Source organism: Sorex araneus, chromosome 4 (genome assembly GCF_027595985.1).
Source record: "Sorex araneus isolate mSorAra2 chromosome 4, mSorAra2.pri, whole genome shotgun sequence".
NCBI classification, from domain to species: domain Eukaryota; kingdom Metazoa; phylum Chordata; class Mammalia; order Eulipotyphla; family Soricidae; genus Sorex; species Sorex araneus.
This window is the reverse complement of record NC_073305.1, coordinates 123,749,694-123,776,445: the sequence shown is the minus strand read 5'-3', so window position 1 is coordinate 123,776,445 and position 26,752 is coordinate 123,749,694. Positions and strand designations below refer to the sequence as shown.

Here is a 26,752-nt window from a genome sequence, read left to right as displayed (position 1 = left end):
TCTAACCCTAGCACTGCCATGATAAATAATTTGGACCATTTCTTTTATTTTGTGTTGGGTCTGTGAATCCTCAGGTTCTTTTTCTCATTGCATCTTTGGCAGTGGTCCGATGTTTATTTAAATTGTGATCACTTGAACAAAATAGTGAATTTGTGAAAATTCTAAGACCTTAAGAAAGGAGAATAAAAAATTTGAACAAAGATTGCATGTTTGCTATGTCCTGCTTACTAAGCTCACGGACTTTTATTGGGGACCTAAAGTAGACATTTCAGGGTTAAAATATATAGTTCTTATTTCAAAATATCTTCCATGCATCTAACGTGTCTCGTTTGGTTAGAAATTAAAATAACTTAGAAATACCTTGTTTTTCTCTAAATAAAAAAAATATGATTTTTCTGTCAAGATGAAGAACTAAAATCGAATTAGTTTATCAGAGTTGTTTTTTTTCTTTTCCTTAATCTCTTCTGCACCCTTATTACCCAGATTTTGACCAGCAGAGTGGTTTTTGTTGTTACTGTTGTTTGTTTTTTGAGCCATACCTGGTGATGCTTAGCGCTTACTCCTGGCTCTATGCTCAGGGATCATGATGGGGCTCACAGGATCATTTGGGGTACCAGCAATTGAATCTGTGCTGTTTGCATGTAAGGCAAGTGCCTTACCTGCTGTGCTGTCTCTCTACCCGCAAGCAGAGTTTAGTTTGGGAGGGCAGGGGAGAAAGCACAGGGGCTGTGGGTGCATTTAGACCTTTTTGATCCCAACACTTTGTGCTCAACCACCACCACAGGTTGTTACCCTGGAGGCCCTTGAGCAGAGAAGCACCATAGTCTTGAGCCCTAACTTGAACTCTTTGTCTCTGGGAGTGACTCGTAGTGTACCTGAGGATGGCATAAGATAACCCCCCAAAAAAGAAGTAAATAATGAAAATCTCTAGGATTGATTGTTCCACCTCGTGCTTCTTCCTAGAATCTTAACTCTTTCTCCCAGTACCATCAGCCTGGTTTTGACTTACACTAAAAAAGGCCACTTCTGTCTTTCATTTTTTTAAGTGTTTTAAGTGGTCTTCCTAGGGCCAGAGTGAACACAGCGGGTAGGGCATTTGCCTTGCACACAGCCAATCCATGTTTGTTCCTTGGCATCCCATATGGCCCTCCAAACCCATTAGGAGTGATCTCTGAGTTCAGAGCCAGGAATAAGGCCTGGGCACTGCTGTGGATGGCCTAAAAGCAAAACAAAGTAAATGGTCTTCCTATGGCCACTTATAACCTGATTCTTACGGTAATCTTATATGAAATGATATTTCCCGTGTTCATTTATAACTATTTGCCATATAGATATCAGCCCCAGAATTTGTCCCAGAAATAATTCTAAGTAACTTGTTTTGCTTTCAGGCAATTCATCCAGGATTATGGTATGAAATACGATTATCAGATTTACAGCCTTTTAGAAACAGTGGCAGCATTGAAGCAGCAGGTTGTTATTCACTTGATTTCTACCCTCACTCAGTCTCTGAAGGATTCAGAACGGAAATGGGGCCTTGGCAGAAATATCACACAAAGGTATGTTTGACAATGTGATTAGGTCCTTTTGACAATGATTATCAAATGTGATTATAAAACCACATTCTAGATGCGGTCTATTTTTTCAAGTTTCCAAAATTTGGGCTGTGTCCAACTGCAGTAAGAAATGTTCCAGACTGTTTGACACATCCATTCACAAATGCGGTATCTGTAGAAAGGTCTGCAGTGTGGAGCATTGTGGCTAATGCTTCAGACACATTGAGTATTCCTCACCAGGAAAGAGATGTGAAAGCCATATTGTCCTGTGTTTTATAAAATCTATGGTAGTAAGTGTGACCTTTAAAAAAACATTTGATTTACCAAATCAGCTATATTATGTGCATCCAGTGAGTAAGATGAATGACCCAGAAAAGCATTGTGATTGGCGACTGAAATTAGCTTTATTTATTTATTTTTCCCTGGGCTGAAGTGGTAATATAGCAGGTAGGGGGCTTCTCTTGCATGTGACAGACTCAAGTTTGATCCCTGACACCCATATACCAAAACCACCTGGAGTGATCTCTGAGCTCAGAGCCACAAGTAAGCTTGGAGCACAGCTGGGTGTGCCTGCAAAACAAGAAAACACAAAAGAGTTTTTTTTATTCTTATAGGCTAAAAGCTCAGCTGAAGGTAATACTGACCTCTTTCAAGTATTGTGGGAATAAGCTTGTAGTTTCTAACGAAGTTATTTTAAAAGGACCAGCACTCAGACTAAAATTTATGTCAGAAGAATTGTTGAAAAATCAGAGCACAGATACAGACACATGTACACGCACACACACACAAATACACACATGCAGAAAGAGAAAGAGTGTTGATGCTAGTTGATGTGGACATACTTAAGCAGCTCAGTTTGTGATTACCTAAGTAAAAGGTCATGGAAAGGTAATGTATCTGCTTTCTTTCTTTCTTAAACAGGGAAGCATATTGCAAACTTTTATCTCAACTAGGACAAGTGGGACAAGATGAGATACAGAGACTGCAAAATGATTATACCTAATATATTTTGTGATTCATTCTCTATAATAATTATGCAAAAGCCACTTTGCACCATTTGAAGACTTCAACTTGTAATTTGTTATTTAATGTTATGATAAAAAATACTTTCTAGGGTTTTACTTTTTTCCTTCCATACCTGTAAGTATAAAATAGATAGCTAAGGAAATAAAGATTAATTATGTTACTGGAACTTTGGAACTTGCCAAACCACTTTTTTTTTGGATCCATGTACTTTTTACTGTAATATGATTGCAAGACACACACTTCTTTGTGAGTGATTTGTGAGTGTCACTGTGATTTAATGGGATATGTTTTCCAATTTCCTGACTGCCTTTATTGGGGGCGGAGGTGGTATTTTTAGTAGGTGGGTCTTGTTATTCTTTCATTCTGTGTGAGGTGAGTTGATGGGTGATCAACAGCACCCTTAAAGACACTTACTGTGTCCAGGGAGGCTGAATCTAGTCAAAGGATTATGCAGATGATTTTGTATGCCTGCTTTTTAAAAACATAAATTTTTAAGCTGTAGTGACAACAGATGCCAGATGTTTTTCTTTTTTGGTCCTTTGATTCTTTCTCTTGCAATTGTCATTGAAAGACATATCAGAAGGAGAAAGAACAAAGCCAATAGGAGAATAGTATTATTCTGGAAATCTTTAAGATTACAGAGGAACAGAAGGTGTGTGAAAGGTCTTCCCATTTATTTTCTTGCCCTTCAGTTAGAGCCCAGTAGAACTTAGCATCTTAAAGGTTTTCTTTAGGGACCGAGTTTCATTGCTCTTAGCAATGGTTGTCTCTCAACCCTTAAGTATTTTTACACACTGGTTGGACTCTTGTCTGACTTTTTTGTTGTGAGCATCCTTTGGGTTTAACAAGTGTCCTAGTCCTAGTGGTAGGAACTAACTTAGGTCTCAACTCAGCTGTGGTGTGATCTTCAGCAAGTAACTTAACCTTTTTGGAGTCTCATTTACTTCATGGAGGGAAAACTATTTTTTGTTTCCTAATGTTATTGTTAGAATCAATGGAGTAATGTATATAAAAATATTTGATGACCTAGTTTCTATTTGGAGCCATACTCACATTTCTTCCTTTTTCTGTACTATGTCCCACATGAATGATCCCATTTTTTTCCAGTGTCTTGCTGTAGATGTCATGTTTGCTAACTCAAATAATTACTTTATTCTTTTGTTGATATCATTCTATAACATAGTCCTATGAAAAACATTTTAACGCCTTTCTGGTTCAAGAAGTAGCTTTAAAAATTAAATTCATTGCAATTAGCTATAATTAATATCCCTCTCCTAATTGTAATCTGTTTGATCTAAAGAAGTATGTGCTATTATGAAATAGTTTATTTTCCCCGAAATCAACTGTCATTACTTGAAGTGCAATGAATGTGTCTTTTTAAGGTTACTTTATATCTCAGTACATTTTTCATTTATGGTAACTTGTTAAACTAATAATTATTAATTTGCAAGTTTTAGCAGTGAAATTTTTTATTTATTTAAAGTGATGCCTTTAAAGAAGTTATGTGTGTGTGTATATATATATATATTTTGTGTGTGTTGTGGAAATTTAATAAAGTATCTTTGAGAATATTGTGTATGAAACTTAAGGGATATGGAAAACTACTGAATAATGCATTTGTGTATATATCTGTAGATATTTAGAATAGCTTAGAATAAAGTTTTTACTTAAAAGATCAATAGTAAGTCTAAGAATTCTTGTACATATATTTATTTCTTATATTTTATTTATGTAGAAGTATGTTTCTAAAAGTCTTTTCAATTGAAGAGAAAAAATTATATGGGGCCTGTGTGATAAGGTACATTTGCCTTGCCCACTGTCAACCAGGCTTTTTCCCCCAGCATATTATATGGTTCTCCAAGGATCACATGGCCACTGCCAGAAGAAATACCTGAGTGCAGAGCAAGGAGTCACCCTCGAGCATCTCCGGATGTGTCCCTAAAACAAAATAAAAAGAAAAAATTACTGCTCATTTCCTTTGCCTAAAAATCTGCTCTCGGGGGCTGGAGTGATAGCACAGCGGGTAGGGCGTTTGCCTTGCATGCCCGACCCGGATTTGATCCCCGGCATCCCATATGGTCCCCCAAGCACCGCCAGGAGTAATTCCTGAGTGCAGAGCCAGGAGTAACCCCTGTGCATTGCTGGGTGTGACCCAAAAAGCAAAAAAATAAAATAAAATAAAAATCTGCCTTCCCTTCCCCATTACTTAGTACTTAGTCTCTTTTTATCTCCAGGTATGGAATATCTTATTCCTGCTTCCTTAATTCTTAATTTCTTTTCCCACCTAAATACCTTGTAATATCTGAGGCTGTGCCTTCTGCCTCTATATTGTAAGCTATTTTCAAAAGATTTTTTTTTTTAAAGGGAGCTCTGTTTGTCCCAGCTTTGCATTCTGAGAAGTGGCCCTTCAGGCACCTGCCTGTCCTGGGCATCAAACTCAGGATCTCATACATGTTAGGCAAGTGCTCCACAGCATCAGCCATGCCCCTGACCCCCGCAGGCCATTCTTCCCCGTGAAATCTGCAAATATGTTCTCATTTCTGGTTCTTGGGTCTGTGCTAGTTATATTTTTCTTTTTCAGCCATTCTCAGTGATACTGGTCCTTCCTTTATACACGATATTTTGAAAACAATTTCATGGTTTTCTTTTTGTACCCAGAGGAACATCACCTACCCCTTTAACTTTATCATTCTTGTGGTCAACTGATAATGCAGGGTTTTTGTTTTGTTTTGTTTTTCCTTTTTGGGTCACACCCAGCAATGCTTGGGGGTTACTCCTGGCTCTGCACTCAGGAATTACTCCTGGTGGTGCTTTAGGGATCATATGGAATGCCGGGGATTGAACCTGGGTCGGCTGCATGCAAGGCAAACACCCTACCCCTGTTCTATCACTCTGGTCCCTAAATAATACAGTTTTGTACTCTATCTACTTCTAGTGTTGATATCTCTTAAAATGTCTAACTGAAGCCTCTTGAAAAGTTATGGTAGCTTGTCAAGTCACCCTCATCACTGGTATTCTAGCCTTTTCTTTTCTTTTTTTTTTTTTTTTTTTTTTTTTGCCAATGTTCTACACCAGTATAGTCAGCCCAGAAACTTGAGAGGCATTGCACAAAGATTCATCACTATTCTGCACTTGTTCTGCAACGATGTCACCAGTTCAGGCTTCGGCTGTAGCACTGTCATCCCGTTGTTCATTGATTTGCCCGAGCGGATATCAGTAATGTCTCCATTGTGAGACTTGTTGTTACTGTTTTTGGCTTATCGAATATGCCACAGGTAGCTTGCCAGACTCTGCCGTGCGGGCGGGATACTCTCAGTAGCTTGCTGGGCTCTCCAAGAGGGACAAAGGAATCGAACCCAGGTCGGCCGCGTGCAAGGCAAACACCCTACCCACTGTGCTATCACTATCACTTCCGGTTTAGACTATTTTTTTTGGGGAGAGGGGCGGGAAAGCAAGAAAGGGTGGCATACCCAGGGGTGCCACGGTTTACACCTGACTCTGCACTCAGGGATCAGTCCTGGCAGGCTCAGGAGACCATATGGAGTGCCATGGATCTAACCCAGGTTGGCCACATGCAAGGCCAGTGCCCTAGCCACTGTACTACTTGCCCCATCAGACTGTTTTCTACTGGGCATTATAATCTCATTTCTACTGGAGGAATCTCACAAATTAAATGCGGAATACTCCTTTTCCCGTGCTGCTCCTTAGATTCACCTTTCCTCCTGTGACTCCTCTACTCAAGGACCTCCAGCTTCATTGTCTGACTCTGGCTCAGAGAGCTGGAGCACTTGCCTTGCATGCATATACCCAGGTTTAATCCTAGAGACCACATGGTGTCCTGAGCACCACTGAATGTAATCCTAATGCCCTCTAAACTCTGCCATTGGTGCCCCCCTCCAGCCCCCTAAGCACTGCTTCAGAGGCTACCCATTTCTTAAAAAAAAAAAAAAAAAACAATATTGGTTTGCCATTGGTTTATTGTTGGATAACATTGGGTTGTACTTGCTCCTCCTGCAGGTTTACTGTGTTACTCCTACAACAGTGCCCCTGAGGCACACTCAATTCTGTCAAGCATTAATAATCCTATATGCTTTTCTCTTTCCTTTATGTCATTTGCGTGGCTTAGCAGTGTCCTTTTTGTATAGACACAGGAAGACAGTTGATGCTATGTTTTGTAACATGGGGTTACTTGACCCCAAATAGTATTTACTCCTAGACATCCATAATATTTTCCTGACTTAAGCCTCAGTTGCCCCTACTTCTAACACCCCCAAAAGGAGAGTCCCCATGAAGGGACTGGATGGATCCAGGGTAAGCTGTAAGCTACCCTGGCATTGAAAGGGAACAAGCTAAGCATCATAAATATAATAAGTTAAGAGCGTGGTCATGGAATAAACTCTGTCATGACCCATAAAGAACTAATTGGATAAAGGCCCTGCTGGGGTTAGGAAAGAATAACCTGGCCTGAGGATTATAGGGTTATATAGCGAGATGTCTCCAGAAAAAGCCAACCTTTAAGCTCCTACTGTGTTCATACAAAATTACTAGAAATATAAGAAGTAAATTTACTATGATTGTTTAAATGAATTACTACCTGAGGAAAGGAGAAAGCAGTATACCCCAGATGGGTGCCCTTGAGCAGATCTTCTAGTAATCTGGAGTGCTGAACCCTCAAATGATATTTTGTCCTTGAGTTAATCTCCTAGAATTTCCCCTGAAGGAGTGACTTTACATCTGTTTGTTGTTATGACAATGTTCAACCCCACCTATGTGAACCCCCATCCTTCATAGTTTGGTATGGGGGTAGGGGGGCTAGAAAGATAAACTAGTAGAGGACTTTGAGGTCTATGAGGAGACTAGGATGATGGAACTGTGATGACTGGGACTACGACCAAAACTATGACTATGATTGTGCTGTAAGGGGAGAGATCGGACTATGCCAGGGAGGAGAGAGAAAAACACCGACTACCAATTAGCCTGGGGTCCAGTCCTTGTTTCTTCGTTCCCCCAGTCCTTCGTCCGTTGCCGTGGACTGGTCTGGTGAGGCAGCTCCCAGCCACTGAATGCTCACATCCTGCATGCGCCCACGTGCTTCTCACAGTTTATAATACTTCAGGCTTTCAGGAGTACAGCTTCACACCTTCATATGTGTTAGACAATTCGCTGCAGCCATCTCTCAAGTTCCACTGCCATCACACTGTCAAAATCACCACCTCTCACCCTCATCTCACCCTCTTCTCTCTCTCTCTCTCTCTCTCTCTCTCTCTCTGGTAATGACCTATCTACAGTAACTACCTTTACTTTCCAAAACTGTCTCAAATAGGAAATAGATTCTTAGCTGATTTTTTTCCTGAGTGCCATGTTAATTTTACATTCTAGATCTCCATTTTACCAACTTGCAGTACCATCATATTGGAATATCTATCTATCAATATCTATATCTATCTAAACCTAGTCTTAAGACAGAGGGAAGGTAAAATAATACATTTTGGTCATGTGATTTATAATAAGAAAATTGCTGTTTAATGCCAGATTGCAGGAGGCAAGAGCTAGACAGAGATATAGTACAGCAAGTAGGGTGCTTGCCTTGCATGTGGCTGACAGGGTTGGATCAGTGGCCCCGCATATGGTCCCCTGAGCACCCCCACGCCCCAATGTCAAGTGAAACAACAAAAAAAGATGATTAAAGGTCACAGTAGTAAAGGACTTTATTAGACAGCAGATTTGGTTTGGACTTAAATTTCAGCTTAACATTTAATTAAGTTTCTATGGATGAAGTATTGCCTCCATACCAAAATCATTCAGTATTGAGTTCATTTCCATTAGACATTTCATAGTTTAAAACTTTTATACCATTACCTACCTTTTGTATAATTTAAGTATATTTGGCTTTTTCATCTTGAGTGTATATGTAAAAATATTATTTGTAGGTTGTTTGACTATTTTTTAGGGTTTCATCACACATTCTGAGAGCTACTTAATTCTTACAGAATTATAAGTTTTCATGTACTTTCACAAATCTGACAGCTTTTATTTTTAATTCATCTCTGCTAAGACTATATGGTACCTCAAAAATTGACAAGCCTCTGCCATTAAGATAAACCTTTATTTAAAGCACTCCTTCCCTAAATCTTGCATGCTAACATAGTACATATATCTCAGCAATAAAGGGTAAATATCTCAGAAATGTTAACAAAATATGTGTTATTCATGTTGAACCACTGCTCTTTTGGTGGTAGGTTTTTTTTAATATAAGTCTTATATTTTCCAAAAACGAATTTGCTTATTCATGGAGTTAAGAATATTGCCTTGTCAATCAAGTGAAAAAAGAATGCCAATATGAAAGCCTTTGTTGGCTAAGGAAACTAGGTCTATAGTTGATTTCATATTTAATTAGGTATAAGATAATGTATTTTCATTGTTGTAGACTTGATTCATTGGTGAGATTTTTAAAATTAACTGGACCAAATTATTTTAATGACCAGTTTTTGCTTAATAAAGTTTTTAGTGTGCTGATAGTTACTCACTTTATTGCATTAGGTAAATTGTGCTATTCAAAAGCTCTGGGCATTCCTATACACATTTCTGTTTTGTGTATTCAAAAAATATATGTACTAAAAATGATATATTTAACTTATACTACACCCGTGATATTTAACTTTTTTACAATAAGTAGACTTTAAAATCCAAAATAGAACTGAATTATGTTACCTGGAGTACTAATTTCTTATTCCTATGGGTTTTATACTCTGCGGTAAAACAATAGTTAAATTTTTACCTATTTCAGTAGCTGAAGGAGTGTACAATATATGTGAGTTAAAGTGTGAAGAAAATATAAAAAAAATAATTAAAATATTCTTATCATAATCTGACCTAAAGCATAACCATAATCATTTGTTACTAAGGTCTAAAGAAATACATTGCATTTCACCTTACAAATCATTTTAGAGATGAATGTTTTTGCTGTCTTTTCTTCCCATGATAAAATTATTCTGCTGACATCTGTTTGGTATTGTTTTTTTAAAGTAAAAATGTAAATGATGTTGGAAGTTAGATGATCTCCCTATTTCCAAATTAAGTGAAGATACATTATGAACTTTAATTTTGAAGAAATAGAAGATGAATTAATATAGAATGGTAGTGGAATAATTCACCTAAGTAGAAAATGTATATCAGCATTATTTCAATACAATTTAATTTATATGATGAAATATTCTTGTGAAATTTCAATTCATTTTTTCGATTGACAAATCAAGAGAAAGGATACACTTATAAGTTATATGTGGATTTTTTTTTAAGAAGAGAGATATTGTGCTCTGGATATTGTTCTTTAATTATCACCAAAAAGGATACTTACTCTAATTATGCAATACTTTAAAATACTCTGAGTTCAAATCAGTTCTGTAGAATTATCAAGTAGCACATCCAGCTTCACTTAAGATGGATTTGATCATCTAAATGAACAGTTAGAAATCCACACAGAAATAATACCGAATAATCATAGACTACCTTTCTGTTGAGTCAGACAGGCTTATTTTTTTTCATGCATTGGATATAGGGATCTGGCACTTTCAGTGAATTTAGATAGTTTTAAAAGTTAAATTGAAGGCAAATTCATGCCAAATAGAATATATAGTAAGCCTAAATTTAGTAGATTTGACTCTTTTGGGTCCTTCTTGAAAAGATTTCTGCAGTGTTAGAATTGATTTTTCAAAAGTGGTAAGGTATTTAAAACATGTTATCAGTACTAGTTTTCACTTTTCAGAACTGCACAAATATTCTTTAAGGTTTTGTTTGTTTGTTTTTGTCTAAGTATCAGTTCTTTTTTTTAAATTTACCTTTTTTCCACATGATTTTGTAATTCTATATTTTAATTGAACATTTTCCATGAATGCAGGAGGTAAACATTTTATTAATACATTTTGTCTTAATTTTTCTCAAAAAATAATAAAAGGGGCTAGAGAAATAGTATAGGGGTTAAAACATGTAAATTGCTTCACATGCAGTTGACCTAGTTTGATACCAGGCCCTACATAGTCCCTTGAGCATCTCAGGAATAACCCCCAAGCACCAGGTATAGCCCCAAACATCCCCCCAATAAATTAATTTTTTCCCTTACCCTTAACATCCCCTTCTGTCCACTAATCAGCATAATCATAATTTATATGTACATATCTGTGTATATATTTAAAATAACCTCTCTGCCTGTTAATCAGCAATCATAATTTATATACATATCTATGTATATATTTAAAATGTAATGTTTTAAGAATTTTATAGCATATCCATGTATATAAAGTTAGTGAATTCTGTATTTAGAATAAAAAAGTTTATTCACTTCTGAATTTAAAAGTAGTTACATAATAAAATGGCAATTTCCTGCAAGACAAGGAGGATTACTGGATGATTAGATTATACCAGGGGAAAAAGTCAGGAAAAAAAGCCTTAATAAAGTGACTTCCATCCTAACAAGATTAGGAAAAAGGAAACAATTGCATTGAATTTTTATTTAGATGTTATTATTGAGCTATTACTGCTAAATTTATGTTCAAAATTATTGAGCTGTTTTGTTTTTAACTTCTGTTACAGGCAAAGAAAATTCGAAAACCTAGCCTAAAAAAGAATTCTTATGCATTATTAAAAGTGGTAGTAATAAAATATGTATTTGGCAGTGGAAAAGAATCCCATAAGTGCTCAAGATTGACATAACCTTTAACAAAGTGGAAAAACTTTTATTAGAACTGCCGAGTCTAGGTTCAAATTTATGTCAAAGCACTTTATGGTGCCATAATTAGTACAACTAATTTTTTTGAGCTTTAAAATGTCATTTTTCACTAAATGACTTTAAATGAGATTTTTGAGGGCTACTGTTTGAGGCTAGAATTAGTTTAGGGATCTTTGGCCTTGATACACCTTTTTTCTAATGAGTGATGTCTCTTTCCCTGCACTCCATAGCATATTTACCAAGGCCTACCTAGTAATTTTTAAGCTTGAAAAATAATCATCCTGTTTAGTTACAAGGTTCTACAGATGGCAAAATACATTATATTATGAGGAACTTTTTTTTTCCTTAGGCAGAGTACTTGGGTGTATTTGCCAGATCCTCACAAGATTCTTTTGAATTAATAGGGGAATCAACAATTACCACTTTCAAATGTTGGAAAATTGAAATACTGTAAAGTTAAGCTCCTGACCAAAGGTTATAGAATAATCGAGGTCAAAAATCTGGGTATTCTAACTGCTGTTCCAGTATCCTATTATTACCTTAATAAAATGTGGCATTTAAAAATTTATGATGTCTTAATGCTGAGTCTGTTGAGTGGGATTGCAGAATGTTAATTTTTTTTTAAATTACAAACCCAGGTTTAAGAAGTATAAGGGATTAAGTTTTCAAGATTTTCTTTAAATATTATTGATGACAGTACTTGTGAATAACTGCCTTACTAACGATATATTGTCATAGACAGCACCAATTTTGAAAAGCCTACAATGAATTCTGTGACGACCAATGGAACAATTATGACTCTTTAGTTGGCGCTAAGCTATACCACAGTAAAAGTCATACATATTGCATGTTGACACAGTGAGAAGAGTAACCGGAGTTTTCAATCATGTTTTTTTGAAAACTTCATTTTTTGCTAATGTTTATCTGAATATAAGACAAAACAAGAAAGTATGGAGCACTGAGTCATGCCCAGTATTCCAAATTAGGCCTTTTTGCCTCGTTTTCATAATGGTTTGAGCATTGGCTTCTTAGATGGTGCCAATCCTGTGATGAGGCACTTGAAGAGTCTGAAGGTTTGGACACGTGAAACAGGGTGCTGGAAGAAAGCATGCTGCTATTCCATTGGAAGCGAAGGGGAGTGTCGGCCCATAGAATACTTCTTCTTTGCCTTCTCTACTTACATCCAGTACCTACAAAAGAAAAGTGTGTATGTCAAATATGTTTGCTCAAAGCTGTTACACATAAATGGAAGACCGTAGGGAACCCAGTTATTCCATTACAACCATGCCTTCAGAATTTTTAAGAGTACCAGAAATCAGAAATAAAGATTAGGTGACTGCTACATCCTATTCTCTACATTTGTCTTCTGTGTGGATGGACAAATATTTGTAGTTAATCTCCACAAGAATGGGTAGGCAGGTTATGTGTAACAGAGCTAGACTAATAATGCAATAAATAATGTTTAAATTTAACCCTAGACAGGTTCATGTGTCCAAACTAGTCAGTTGATGTACCAATCCTCATCAGTATAAAGAAGAGTTCTATTTGAGGCCAGAGAGATAGTGCAGATCTGGGTGCATGCCACACATTCAGCCAATCCTGGTTCAAACACCCAACACGCAGGCCTCAACAGCAAGAGCAACATTGTTGAGGCTCTAAACCTCACCTCCCGGAAAGAACATGAATTTTGCATCTTTGTTATGAAATTGGTACTTCTAGCTCACTGTTTAGCACATGGTTTAGTACAAGTTGAAAATCAGTTCAGTTGATCTGGAATTTTTTTTATTTCCCAGTTCTCCCCCTTTAAACTGGAGAGCCTTTTTTTTTCCTTTTATGGACAGGGTCTCATCTGTGCCTGCTGTTACCTCACATTACCTGGCTTAATCTGATTTCTAGGAAAGCTCTCTTGAGGAAAGCTGTCTATATATCCTATTTATCAAACTCATGAGGCACTTTCCAAGCCCCAATCATCTTGAACTTCCTTAATTTGACCTTCCTCTAACCTCATTTAAAACCTATCCTTCCTTGTATACCATGATGATAGATAGATAAAATAGAAAGATAGAGACATAGATGTGGATATAGATGTAATCTAGCCAAAAGGAAGCAGATCTGAATGAAGAGCAGTGGAGGTGATCTGGAACTAATTGTGCACATACAGATGCGCCCTTACATGCTGTTGTTATTCATGGTGCACCAGATTAAAATCAGCCTGGGCCAGAGAAGAAGTTTGCCACCAGAGAAGAAGTTTGCCTTTGACATAGCTATTACTCTCCAACTCTGGTCTTTTCCTCTACTTGTATCCTAAATATAGGTGTCGCCTCCAAGCATCCCCACCCCTTCCCCACACAGACCTACATGCCCAATTTCATAGATTCAGTATGCTGCTGCTTTTGGTGGGGGGAGGTGGAGGAATGGTCCCAAACTCAGGCTCACTTGTGGTTAGGACCATCCCAAAGGTATTTGGGAGCCACCAGGGAGGGCTACACCCGGTGGTGCTGGAGGATCAAGCAGTGCAGGATCCAAGGCAGGGCCTCTAACCAATTGAGGTTAGAGGAAGGTCAAATGAAGAGAGTTTAGATCATTAGCTCCAGCTCTTTGGCCTGTCCCCCTGGTGCCATACTCTAACATTAGTGCATAACTCATAAACTTATCACTGTCATCCCGTTGCTCATTGATTTGCTCGAGCGGGCACCAGTAATGTCTCCATATAGCACAGTGGGTAGGCTGTTTGCCTTATACGTGGCGGAGCCGGGTTCTGTTCCTCCACCCCTCTTGGAGAGCCCGACAAGCTACTGAGAGTATCTCGCCCACACACCAGAGCCTGTCAAGCTACCCATAGCATATTCGATATGCCAAAAACAATAACAAGTCATAAACTTATAGCCACCATAATGCTTTATTTTAGTTGAAATACAGATTTAGGGATTCAAATTTTAATAGAAGTAACTAAAACTAGAATGAAAGATAAAACTTGAAATCACCCCACCCAATGAACTTACAGTTGTGCCATTCATTTATTGAATATTATCTGCTATTAGTGCTAAGGGAAATGACTATTAAAGTCCTAAATACAAATGTTCCCTTTGTTCTCTTGCTGATATATATTGTACCAGATTTATACTTTGCTTTGACTGGAAGGCTAAGGGTCCCTCAACCCTGGTTTTTTTTCTTGGTTATTCTTGTTTATTTTCCTAGAGAAGCTTCAAGATCAATGTGACAAGTGTGCCCCCATCGTGTGACCAAAATGAAAATGTCAATGTAATTTAATGAGTATTTCACTAGCTACAGAAAGTGGATTACTCCTCGGTTGGAAGCCTGCCTTATGAGCTGTGGGAGAAGGCAGCTGGGATAGAGAAGGGATCACCAAGTCAATGATGATCAGAGGGATCACTCGGGATGGAAGATGTGTGCTGAAAATAGATTAAGGACCAAACATGATTGTGGAGAGCCTCCACAGGACCGTGCTTCGTAAACAACACCTGTTTCTTGTTAATTTCACCGTGCTTCGAAAATAACTCCTAATAAGAAAACAGGATGTCCTGTCACACCCACAAGGTGTAACTAGCCTATCAGCTGCAGACACTTGGGCGTAAACAAGCAGCAAGAGGTATATAAGGAGGGAAGCTGCCTAGCTAGGGGGTTCCCCCCTGGTTCCTCCTCTGTTCGTCCTTTGTTCCTCCTCTTTTCCGTTTGCATGAGAAGGTCTCTGAATAAATTGCTGCAAGAAGAATCTCCAGGTTGCGTGTTATTTTACACATGATGGCCTCTTAGTATCTGTAATCTATATTGCAAACCATAATACCCATGAGAGAGAGAGTAAGAGGGAAATTTGTCAGCCATAGAGAGAGGGGGAGGGATGGGACAGGGGATGCGGAGTGATACTGGGGCATTGGTGGTGGAAAATGTGCACTGATGGAGGAATGGGTGTTCGATCACTGTATGACAAATTCAAACATGAAAGCTTTGTAACTGTACCTCACAATGATTCAATAAAAAAAAAAGCAAGAGCAAAAAATGAAAGAAAGTGGATATTTTCCATTATTCACTTGTGGTCTGGAGCAATAACACAGCGGGCAGCCATTTGCCTTGCACACGGCTGACCCGGGTTCGATTCCTCTGTCCCTCTTGGAAGGCCCAGCAAGCTACCAAGAGTATCCCGCCCACACAGCAGAGCCGGGCAAGCTCCCCGTGGCATATTCGATTTGCCAAAAACAGTGACAAGTCTCACAATGGAGACAATACTGGTGCCTGCTGCCTGCTCGAGCAAATCGATGAACAATGGGATGACAGTGCCACAGTGCTACTTGAGTTGTGTAAAGTTGGGTACTCTGCAATTTACAAAAGAAAAAAATTCAGTTATTAAATAAGATCAGTGACATACTCAAGGTCATAGAGCTTGTACATGGTGGAGCCAATATTTGAGCTTAAAGATGCATCCTATGAAACAGCAAGGATTTCCTGCTATTCATGCTATCCTTTGTCCATCTATTTGTTTTCAGGGGAAAAAAAAATCATCAGAGAGCTTCTGTCTGGTTCTCTGGGCCAACAGACACTTCATATGTTAAGCAGAGGTAATTTATTTAATCCTTGAGAGAAAAAAGGAATCACTGGCATTTTTTTCTCCAATAAACTCCTCTGGAAACTCAAAAAAAAGACGGCATTTGGAGGAAGAGGTGCCAGTCTGATAATGTATCCTCCAGCCAAAAGAAGAACTAGTAAATGCAGAGTGGCGGATGTGATGTGGAAACACACTATAATCACTTGCACACTTAGGCAGCTGCTCCCTTACACGCTGCTCTTCATCCCTGGCACAACAGAGCCAGCCTCTGCCAGACATTCCTAACACAGCCAAGGAGCAACAAGAAGCATCTTCACTTTTCCAGGAATCTCTCAAATACTCTTTCAATGGGTATTATTACTAACAAATCTGAATCTCCCATCTTTGAACCAGTGTTAATTTGAAAGCATCTCAGTTTTTCTCTTACTTGAGGCTGAATATAATGGACTGTGTAATCTCTGCTAAGTCAAGTAGTGAAAGGAAAGAAATGGAAAATAATGCTTTTAAGTCAAATAATGAAGGAAAGTAGTGAAAGGAAAGAAAATATGCTTTCTCAATATCTGATGTGCTTCATCTGTGTGACAGAATACAACACCTGACAGTTAAATAGCTTTTATTAGAGTCCAGAAAAGACAGTCTAATGAGACAGGTTATTGGCTGGTATTTTTGAGAGAAAAAAAAATTACTTTAGCTCTACTGCATGTTAATGGACCAGTCTCTGAACTTTTTAATTGTGACCTTCATTAATCTTAGTCAGCCATGCCCTTAGAATCCAAAGATTATACTACAGGTTTGTGATTCATGACCCAAACAATTTAAACTTGAATTTTTTTAGCAGGTATACCTTTTTTTTTTTCCACTCTTTCCTGTAATTTTCCAACCTGCTTATTTGTACATGAGAATTTCTGTGTAATGAACAATTTTTCTCATAAAAATGATCCCAGTCTCCTGTTACCTGCTTCTCTACTAAATTTTCTAGTAAATAGTAAAGTGACTTGCTTTTAACATATGACTAGTCTTATAATTCATAAAACATAGATAACTAGTTACCCACAGAAAAAGTATTGAGACTATACAATCATTATTCAGAATGAAGATAATATAATATGTATCTAGCTATCAACCAACAGGAAACATCTGATGAGTCACAAAACGTTGTAAGCATCTTATTTTGTTTAAGACCACACCTATTAGTGCTTTGGGGTTACGTCTGGCTTTGTGCTTAGGAGTCACTCGCAACGCCTCCAGGAACCATTACTGTCATCCCATTGCTCATCGATTTGCTCGAGCAGGCACCAGTAATGTCTCCATTGTGAGATTTGTTGTTACTGTTTTGACATATCAGATACGCCACTGGTAGCTTGCCAGGCTCTGCCATGTGGGCGAGATACTCTTGGTAGCTTGCCGGGCTCTCCAAGAAGGACAGAGGAACCATATAGTACTAAATATCCCACCTGAGTTTTGATTTCTCCAGCCCACAAACATCTCTTTAAGTGAAAATTCTTTATTTTCTACATTATCTGTATACTAAATACTAAAAACCCATAAAGGCCGTTATCAGATGTATCTATGCCTTTTAGGACTAGTGTCCCATTCAAGGAAATAAACACAGCATTTGCAGAATGATTGATTCTGAACATCTAATGGCAATTGGAACACAACCACCCATAATTCTGAACATTTTTACAAAGCCAATATATTAGAATACTTTATTGTCTACTCTCAGAGGTGAAATCTATTCCACTAATATTGGCAATAATTAAAACATTAATGAATCACCTCTTTTATAATCATCTTCCTCCTGAGGCTATTCTGTAATATTCTCAGCAATTTAAAATATACACATGTGCCCCTTCATTTTTTGAAGATGGATTTGCTTGTTTGAGAACAGTCATAAGACATGAGAAATTAATTAGTATGTATGATCAGCGCTCACTACAGCTTGATTTCTATTCCTTGAGCTAAGTTTATATTAAAATTAGTAAAAATATGTCCATAACTACTCATTAAATTTGCAGTGCTATTCATGGCAACACAAACTTGCTTCCATGGTGCAAAGAGTCAGATGAAAGGTTCAAAAAAAGACGTTGTTCCAGGGCACTGTCCATTGATCTAGTAAATGTTCTGCCAATTCTATAATGGCAGAAAATAAACCCAAAAGTCAGCAAAAACTAATATTGTTTAAATGAAACATTTGAAGCATCCTTTAAAGAAAAGGTTTTATTTCCTGATGACTTTAAGGCAACTTTCAGTGAATTAAATACTCCCTTAAATACTTTCATGCTTTTTTTTTTTTTTTGCTTTTTTGGGTCACACCCGGTGATGCACAGGGGTATTACCCAGGTGGTGCTCAGGGGACCATATGGGATGCTGGGAATCAAATTGGGTCAGCCGCATGAAAGGCAAACTACCTGCTGTGCTATCACTCCAGCCCCTTTTCATACTTTTTTAGAGAATTAATGTGTATGTAAGTTTGATAATTTTGGTCTATGGTCTTGTTATTTCCTACTTCATAACTTTGCTCTCATTTTTATTCTCTCTACCTGAGATTTTTGTTTTGGCTCATTTTCTAACATATTAAAGTGATATCTATCCTATATGCTTCTCAGTGTATTTTTTGCATCATCACTGAGTTCTAGATATTCTGTTTCCTTTATGATTTCTTGAACACACAAGTTGTTTACTAATATGTTCTGTTTTCAATTATATAGGTGCTTGACTTTTATTGTTTTAAGTTAATTTCATTTGGTTACAGATAAGTCAATATAGTACTTACCTTCTAAAATTTATTTTTATGAAGCTTAGCCTTTAATACATGGTTGATTTTTGTAAATGTTCCATGTATGCTTAAGAAATATATATCATGAAAAATTTTGTAAAATGAAGCATATATTAGGCTACAAAATAAGCTTTAATAAATTTAAGAATATTGAAATAATACCAGTCATCTTTTCTGACCACAATGCTCTGAAATTATAAATTACTAGGAGGAAATTGGAAAGTTCACAAAAATGTGAGTATTATGCAACATATTACTGAACAATCAATGTTTCAAAGACAAAATTTAAAAGTATCATGAGATAGTTGGAAAGAGAAATGCAACATACCAAAACGTGCAAGATGCAGAAAATGCAGTTCTAATTAGGGAGATAATAGTAAAAAGTGCTTTTATTATGAAAATAAGGAGTTACTCTAATAATCCAAATATTATACCTCAGAGAATTAGAGGGGGGGGAAACAGACCAAAGATAAAATGTAGCACTGTAGCACTGTAGTACTGTCATCCTGTTGTTCATCGATTTGCTCAAGCGGGCACCAGTAACATCTCCATTGCGAGACTTGTTGTTACTGTTTTTGGCATATCGAATACGCCACAGGTACCTTGCCAGGCTCTGCCATGCGGGCGGGATACTCTCGGTAGATAAAAAGTAAACAGAAGTAAATGACAAAGATATTTTTATGAACCTATTGTTCATTTATATTTTTGGAAAATAACATCTAATCAGATCCTCTCTGTATATAAAAATTCTTTTATAGGGGCTGGAGCGATAGCACAGCGGGTAGGGCATTTGCCTTGCACGCGGCCGACCCGGGTTCGATTCCCAGCATCCCATATGATCCCCTAGCACCGCCAGGAGGAATTCCTGAGTGTAGAGCCAGGAGTAACCCCTGTGCATCGCTGAGTGTGACCCGAAAAGCAAAAAAAAAAATTCTTTTTTAATCTGTTGAATTGTATTTCAAAATATTTCCTCCCTGTTAGTAGGTTACCTCTTCCCTTTGCTATTTTCTTTGCTCTAAAAAAGCTTTTTTGTTTGATATCCCTCTTTGTTTATTCTTTGCATTTTTTGCCTCTTTTTTTGTTTTGGAGTCAGATAAGATTTCTTACAAATCATTGACAAGACAAATATCAAGGAGTTAATCTGATTTCAATCCAGGAATATAATCATTTTGACTTTGAATATTCAAAATGGGTAATTACACCTGGATTTATTTGTGGCTTCTCTGTTTTGTTTCATTGACCTAAGAGTTTGTTTTAATGCAAATTCCATTTTGTTTTTGCTCACTATAACTTGAAATTTGGGAGTGCAGTGACTTCAGTTTTGTTCTTAAAGTTGCTTTAGCTATGTGGAGTCTTTTGTGCTTACATTCAAATTTTAGGAATTTGGGACCTGGAGCGATAGCACCGCAGGCAGGGCGTTTGCCTTGCATGTGGCTTGTAAAAAACTAAGGCACGCCGAAGGGCGCATGCACTGGCGGGCTCTCCGGGTGGCTGTGTCTCACCACCCACGTTCAGTGCTCTGGAGCCGCTGTGTATGGACTGATAGGGACAGCCGTTGGCCAAGGACAGGTGAAGGAAGAACAAGGACGAAGCTGGTTGCTGATTAGTTACTGTTTATTCAATCTTCAATCTTTTTCATCTCCCGCACTCCCAGCTCTGTCCTCTCTCTCGGTCTACTCCCAGCTCTCAATCTGGAAGGGAAGCCAGAGACTGCAGAGCCAGACTTACACCTCCCGGGCCCTGTCCCCGGTGTAAGAGGGGAAATCATTGGGCCAGAGATTGTCGCTTTAATTTTGATGCAGTGAGTGACCCCAACTCGGGACACCTGCAAGGGGGCCAGTCCCAGGCCCCGCAAAATCAGGGGATGTTCTCAGTTGCAGCCCCTTTTCCCAATGTGGAGTTTCAGAGCTCCAATCAGTATAATCGCTGCAGCCAGTGATGGCAGGAAGTGCAACCTATTTCCTGCCCCGATACAGTTACTACAACCTCTTTTCAGTAAAGAACACTGTGGCTTTAAGCGCACCACCTCTACGTTTTCAGTGGACATATGGAATGTTAAATCAAATAGAAAAAGGAGGTATTTTCTCAACTGAATGTAGCAGGAAAACTCCTCATTCGAGGAAAAGGCTATGCTTTTATTTCAACAGATGATAACCCCACTAAGAAACTTTGGGTCCGATTACGTCTTGTCAGAAGTAGAATTCAACAACCTGATTTGGATCTCAGACCAAGAGAGTCTCACAACCCTTCAAATTCCAGCTCTGATTCGTCGCCAAACTGATTTCAGCTGGAAGTCACAAGGAAAGAAGAGGAGCCAGCGTCACCTAGAGCAAAGGCCTCTAGCTCCTTACACATTTCATGAGGTCACATTAAGACCTTTCCTTATACCCCTGTTTTACAGGTTGTGGATTGGACAACGCAGGCCTCCATATTTTGAATTAACAATATTTTACTTTACCCTTTCCCTGGAATTCACAGGTTCCTGAAGGAGAAAGGAATGGCTTTTAACAGGAACACCTTTTCATTTCTCTCTAGGATATCCATTTGTATTGTAGCTTTCCTCTGTCTCTTTATCCACAGGCATGGAGACCAAACCCCAACTGTCAAGGCCTCTGATAACTTTAAAAAAAGTGTTTTTTCTCAAACATAAGCTAGGTTGCACATCTATGACTGCCGAAAAATCAGACCAGAGAATGGCTGTATTCCCCTGCCGAAGTTCTCCTGCCAGAAGTTGTGGTGCTCCAGTTCCAGTGCTCCCTGACCGATCCAGTGCTTCCTGAAATTTATCGGACTTCTACTTGCTGCTCCCCTGAGACTCATTGCTGCTACCACTACTGATGCTGTTACGGGACAACTCCAGTTTTGATCCAGACACTTCATTTCTTCAAAACAGGACTAAATGACTCTTATCATTGGTGACTCTCATCACCCCTGGACAGTGCAGGACAATTGGACGCTTTACTACAAGCACTGCTCTGGACCCAGGGTTGGACTGAAATCTTAGTACAACTAATAAGACTGTATTGTGATTTAGAATTGTGCTGTGATTTGGAATTGTACTGTATTTAGTATTGTTCCTCTTTCTATTTCAAATTTTTGTAATTTTGTAAACAGAAAAGGGGGAGATGTAAGATGACATTACTTTGTCCTCACCCTCCTTGCCATGAGTAGCTTGTCCCGGTTTTTCCCAGAGTTTAGTCTTACCCCAGTCTCACCCATCAAGGTGTTCCCAAATCTCTCCCATCCCTTTGTTTAGCTATAATCACTTCTCTATGCTCTCTTCCCCAAAACAGTTAATCCGCGGCTTTCCATTAATCTGACTCTGCTAATTTGTAAGGTCAGACCTTCCTAGGACACTGAATACTATAACATTGCCTTTCTCCCCTCTTTATGTCTTTTGAATAATTTACTTTAAAGCAATGTCCTTTTTGTATGGACACGAGAAGATAATATTATGCTTTTGTAACTTGGGATTTACTTGGCCTCGAATATTATTCCCTCCCGGGCATCTGCTTTCTCCACTTAAGCCTCAGTTGCCCTCAGTTCCTAGCACCCCAAAATCAGGGTCCCGACGAGGGACAGGACGGATCCAGGGCAAGTGGTGAGTTATGTGCTACCCTGGCATCGAGATGGGCCTGGCCAAAGTGCCTAATTCTTAACTATAAGTTAAGAGCTTGATCATAGACTGTAAAAATCTGAAGAACGCCGAAGGGCGCCAGCACTCGCGGGCTCTCCGGGCGGCTCTGTCTCACCGCCCTCGTTCGGTGCCCCGGAACCGCTGTGTGTGCCGTAGGTCGAGGGAAGGCGACGGAAGGAAGAAGGAAGAAGGCCAAACTGGTTGTTCGATCCATTTATTTCATTCTCTCCCTCCGCTTCTCTCCCGCTCTCCTGGATCTGGGCCCCCCGCAACCCACTCTTACAGCCTAGTTAAATCTCCACCTCATGAGGGGGTTGGGGCGTACACATAGGTTTGGTCACCATCAATAGGGTAAGGTCCTTTCCCTTAGGGGATGCTTCTCCTAGGACTTAATTCTCTTTCAGCAGGAGGATCCACCCAAGGGCGGAGTCCCATGAGTGTGTTTCTCTTCTCCTCAGCCAGCAAACATATAAGAATTCATAATATTAATTATTTTGTATGGACACAATAAGAGATGCATTAAAGCTTATAGAATTGCTCTCCTGGGGCCATCTCAATCTCAGACTACAGTGCTCAGGCCAGATCAGTCTTTCCTATCCCTGGCAGGGTCCCAGTCTCATAATTACTATTGGAACATGACAGCATTTGTCTATGATCAAGCTCTTAACTGATAGTTAAGAATTAGGCACTTTGGCCAGGCCCATCTCGATGCCAGAGTAGCACCTAACTCACCACTTGCCCTGGATCCTTCCCATCCCACGTCGGGGACCCTACTTTGGGGTGCTAGGAACTGAGGGCAACTGAGGCTTAAGTGGAGAAAGCAGATGCCCAGGAGGAAATAATATTCGAGGCCAATTAATTCCCAAGTTATAAAAACATAATATTGTCTTCTTGTGTCTATACAAAACAGTCATAGCTTTAAAGTAAATTATTCAAAAGGCACAAGAAGAGGAGAAAGGCAGTATTAACTTATATAATATAAATTCAGTATCCTAGGAAGGTCTGACCTTGCAAATTAGCAGAGTCAGATTAAGGGAAAGCTGAGGATTAACTCTTTTGGGGAAGAGAGCATGGAGAAGTGATTATAGCTAACCAGAGGGATGGGAGAGATTCGGGAACACCTTGATGGGTGTGACTGGGGTAAGCCTAAACTCTGGGTAAAACCGGGACAAGCTACTTGTGGCAAGGAGGGAAAGGACAAAGTAATGTCATCCTACAATAGACAAACACTGTCATGATCCAAAAGTAATGATGAGACTAGGACCCTGCTAGGGACAGGAATGACTGATCTGGCCTGAGCACTGTAGTCTGAGATTGAGATGGCCCCAGGAGAGCAATTCTATAAGCTTTAATGCATCTCTTATTGTGTCCATACAAAATGATTAATATGGATTCTTATATGTTTGCTGGCTGAGGAGAAGAGAAACACACTCATGGGACTCCGCCCTTGGGTGGATCCTCCTGCTGAAAGAGAATTAAGTCCTAAGAGAAGCACCCCCTAAGGGAAAGGAACCTTACCCTATTGATTGTGACCACACCTAGGTGTACACCCCAACCCCCTCATGCTGGGGAGATTTAACTAGGCTGTAAGAGTGGGTTGGGGGGCCGAGATCCACAGATCCAGAGAGAGATCGAGAGCCGGGAGTAGATCAAGAGAGAGGATGGAGCTGGGAGTGCGGGAGATGAGAAAGATGGAAGATTGAATAAACGGTAACTAATCAGCAACCAGCTTGGTCCTTGTTCTTCCTTTGCCTGTCCTTGGCCAACGGCTGTCCTGATCCAGTCCATACACAGTGGTTCCAGAGCACCGAACGTGGGTGGTGAGACACAGCCGCCCGGAGAGCCCGTGAGTGCACATGCCCTTCAGCGTGCCTTAGTTTTTTACAGTGGCTGACTCAGGTTCAATTCCCAGCATCCCATATGGTCCCCTGAGAACCTCCAGGGGTAATTCCTGAGTGCAGAGCCAGGAGTAACCCCTGTGCATTGCCAGGTGTGACCCAAAAAGAAAAAAAAATAGGAATTTGTTTTTTCCTGTGAAAATATAAATGTCACTGAAATTTTAATAAGGATTATTTTTACATTAAATTTTGTAAGTTTTACTAAAGCACAGTGACTTACGAAACTGACTATAGTTGAGGTTTAGACATGGCTATGTTCTAACAGCAACTCCACCACCAATGTCATCTTCCCTCCACCAGATTCCCAGACACACTCCACACCCAGTTGTCTAGACAGATACATTTTAAAGTTTGATTGTTGTAGTTTAGTTCTCATGTTTTCAGTGCTGTTAACTCTGTGGTTTAGATTTATAGCTCTAATATTCCTCTGTAGGATAACATTGCCACAGGTAGCTTAGGTTTATTTGAGTTACTCCCATCACAGTGCTCCCATTCCTCTGTGTTAATTTGTAACTTTCTTTCTTTGTGCTCTGCTGACTTGTAAATATTGTTTTCCTCTTCTCCTTATGTCCTTTGCATAGTTTATTCAGAGCAATGTCCTTTTTGTATGGGTACAGGAAGATAGTAAATGCTATTCTTTTGTAATGTGGGAGTCAATTGACTCTAAATGATATTTTCCTCCTGGGCATCTGTTCTCTCACCTAAGCCTCAGCTTCCTAGCACCCCCAAAAGCAGGGTCCTGGCAAGGGACTTGATGGACCCAGGGTAAGCGGTGAGCTATGAGCTACCCTGGCATAGAGACGGGCCTGGCCAAAGTGCCTATATACTAAGAGCTTGGTCATGGACAGATGCTGTCATGATCCAAAAATTAATAACTAGATACAGACCCTGCTAGGGTTAGGAATGATTAATCCGGCTTGAGAACTGTAGTCTGAGTCTGTGGCGAGATGTTCCCAGGGGAGCTGCCCTACAAGTTTCAATGCATCTCTTACTGTGCCCATACAAAAATAACTAATATTAAGATGTTAATTATGATGCTAGGAGGAGAGGAATACCCCCGGGTGGTGTTTCTGCCCCTGAGCCTGATGGGCAGTCAGGAAGAGCTTTCTTATGTTGATTTTGCTACCAGACAGGGTATAGTGGTGTAGCTGGGCCCCAGAGGGCGAGGGGTGGAGAGATGAGTGGGGAGAGGCAGAAAAGGGGAGTCAGGGAGTAGTTGGGAAGAAGCAGTCAAAGTCAGAATCCAGAGGTCAGAGTGAGAGTCAGAATCCAGAGAGGAGAGAGAGCCCAGGCTGCAAGATGGAGCATGGAGAGATGAGCGAAAGAGACAGGAGGAGACAGGAATGAGGGCCAGTGTGAGACGGGAATGGGGAGCTCAGAGAGACTGGAACAGGTGCGTGAAGAGAATGGAATAAACAGCAACTGATCAATCAACCAGTTCGGCCCTTGTTTCCTCTTCCCTCTACCCCATGGCCTGGGCCGCCCCGGCTGGGCTAGTGGCCCGGGACGACCCCCAAACCCGGGCGCCACTGACGGCGAGAGACACCAGGGCTCTTCCTTGGCCACCCTGGGAGATTTTTTACATTCCTCTACATCACTGATATAACTAAAGTCCTTGACCTCTGCCCCCACCTCCACCCCGGTGGTTACTTGGTGGTTACTTTCCCTCAGCCTCTATCTACCACTATTGATTTCTTTCCTTCTCTAACCTACTTACGAACTCTAGGGTAATGGCTGGTCTAGGAAGCCCCTTTAATACATTGCACCCCCTCACCCTATGTACTGCTGTCCTGTGTTATTTTAGTTATTCTATCCTGTTTGTCCTTCTGGCTTACTTCACTGAACATAACTTCAGTTCTACTCACATTGGAGCAAATTACATGATTTCATCATTTCTTGAAACTGTTTTGTTTCCAATTTTTTATATATACCACAACTTCGTGAGACTTGTTGTTACTGTTTTTGGCATATCGAATACACCACGGGTAGCTTGCCAGACTCTGCAAGTCTCACATGGAGACGTTACTAGTGCCTGCTCGAGCAATCGATGAGCAACAGAATGACAGTGACAGTGACCACAACTTCATAACATTAACTTTTTTTTTTCTTTTTGGGTCATACCCAGCGACGCTCAGGGATCACTCCTAGCTCTACACTCAGGAATTACCCCTGGCCGTGCTCAGGGGACCATATGGGAGGCTGGGAATCGAACCCGGGTCGGCCGCGTGCAAGGCAAATGCCCTACCCGCTGTGCTATCACTCCAGCCCCAACATTAACTTTTTAACTGTATTAATTTTCTTATCTATGAGCATAAAATGACTTTCTATTTGTCTTCATAATTGTCTTCTAGTTTCAATGTATAGCCATTTCACCTCCTGGACCAAATTCATTATTAAGTATTTATTCCTTTGTTGCAGTTGTAAATAGAGTTTTATCTTAATTTCCTTATGAATGGTGTGTATAAAAACACAATATATTGTATTTTTTGTCCCTGTTGTATATATTAAATGTTTACTATAATAGATTTTTTTTCTTTTTGGGTCACACCCTGCATTGCACAGGGGTTACTCCT

General features: G+C 39.5%; 2 protein-coding genes across 5 annotated transcripts in view; one reads left to right on the top strand and one right to left on the bottom strand.

The window, feature by feature from the left end:
- MMS22L (MMS22 like, DNA repair protein) overlaps window positions 1-4,762 on the top strand; it is a 120,799-nt gene extending 116,037 nt beyond the window's left edge. The window contains exons 24-25 of the mRNA XM_055136031.1: window positions 1,389-1,556; window positions 2,475-4,762. Of these exons, the coding sequence (XP_054992006.1) occupies window positions 1,389-1,556; window positions 2,475-2,556 (250 nt within the window). The 3' untranslated portion in view covers window positions 2,557-4,762. The remainder of the gene's footprint in view (window positions 1-1,388; window positions 1,557-2,474) is intronic.
- A 3,507-nt stretch (window positions 4,763-8,269) lies between these two features.
- Window positions 8,270-26,752, bottom strand: part of KLHL32 (kelch like family member 32) — a 226,852-nt gene continuing 208,369 nt past the window's right edge. For all 4 annotated transcript variants that reach the window (XM_055136569.1, XM_055136572.1, XM_055136570.1 and 1 more), the window contains one exon: window positions 8,270-12,494. In XM_055136569.1, coding sequence (XP_054992544.1) covers window positions 12,333-12,494 — 162 coding nt within the window. In that variant the 3' untranslated portion in view covers window positions 8,270-12,332. The remainder of the gene's footprint in view (window positions 12,495-26,752) is intronic.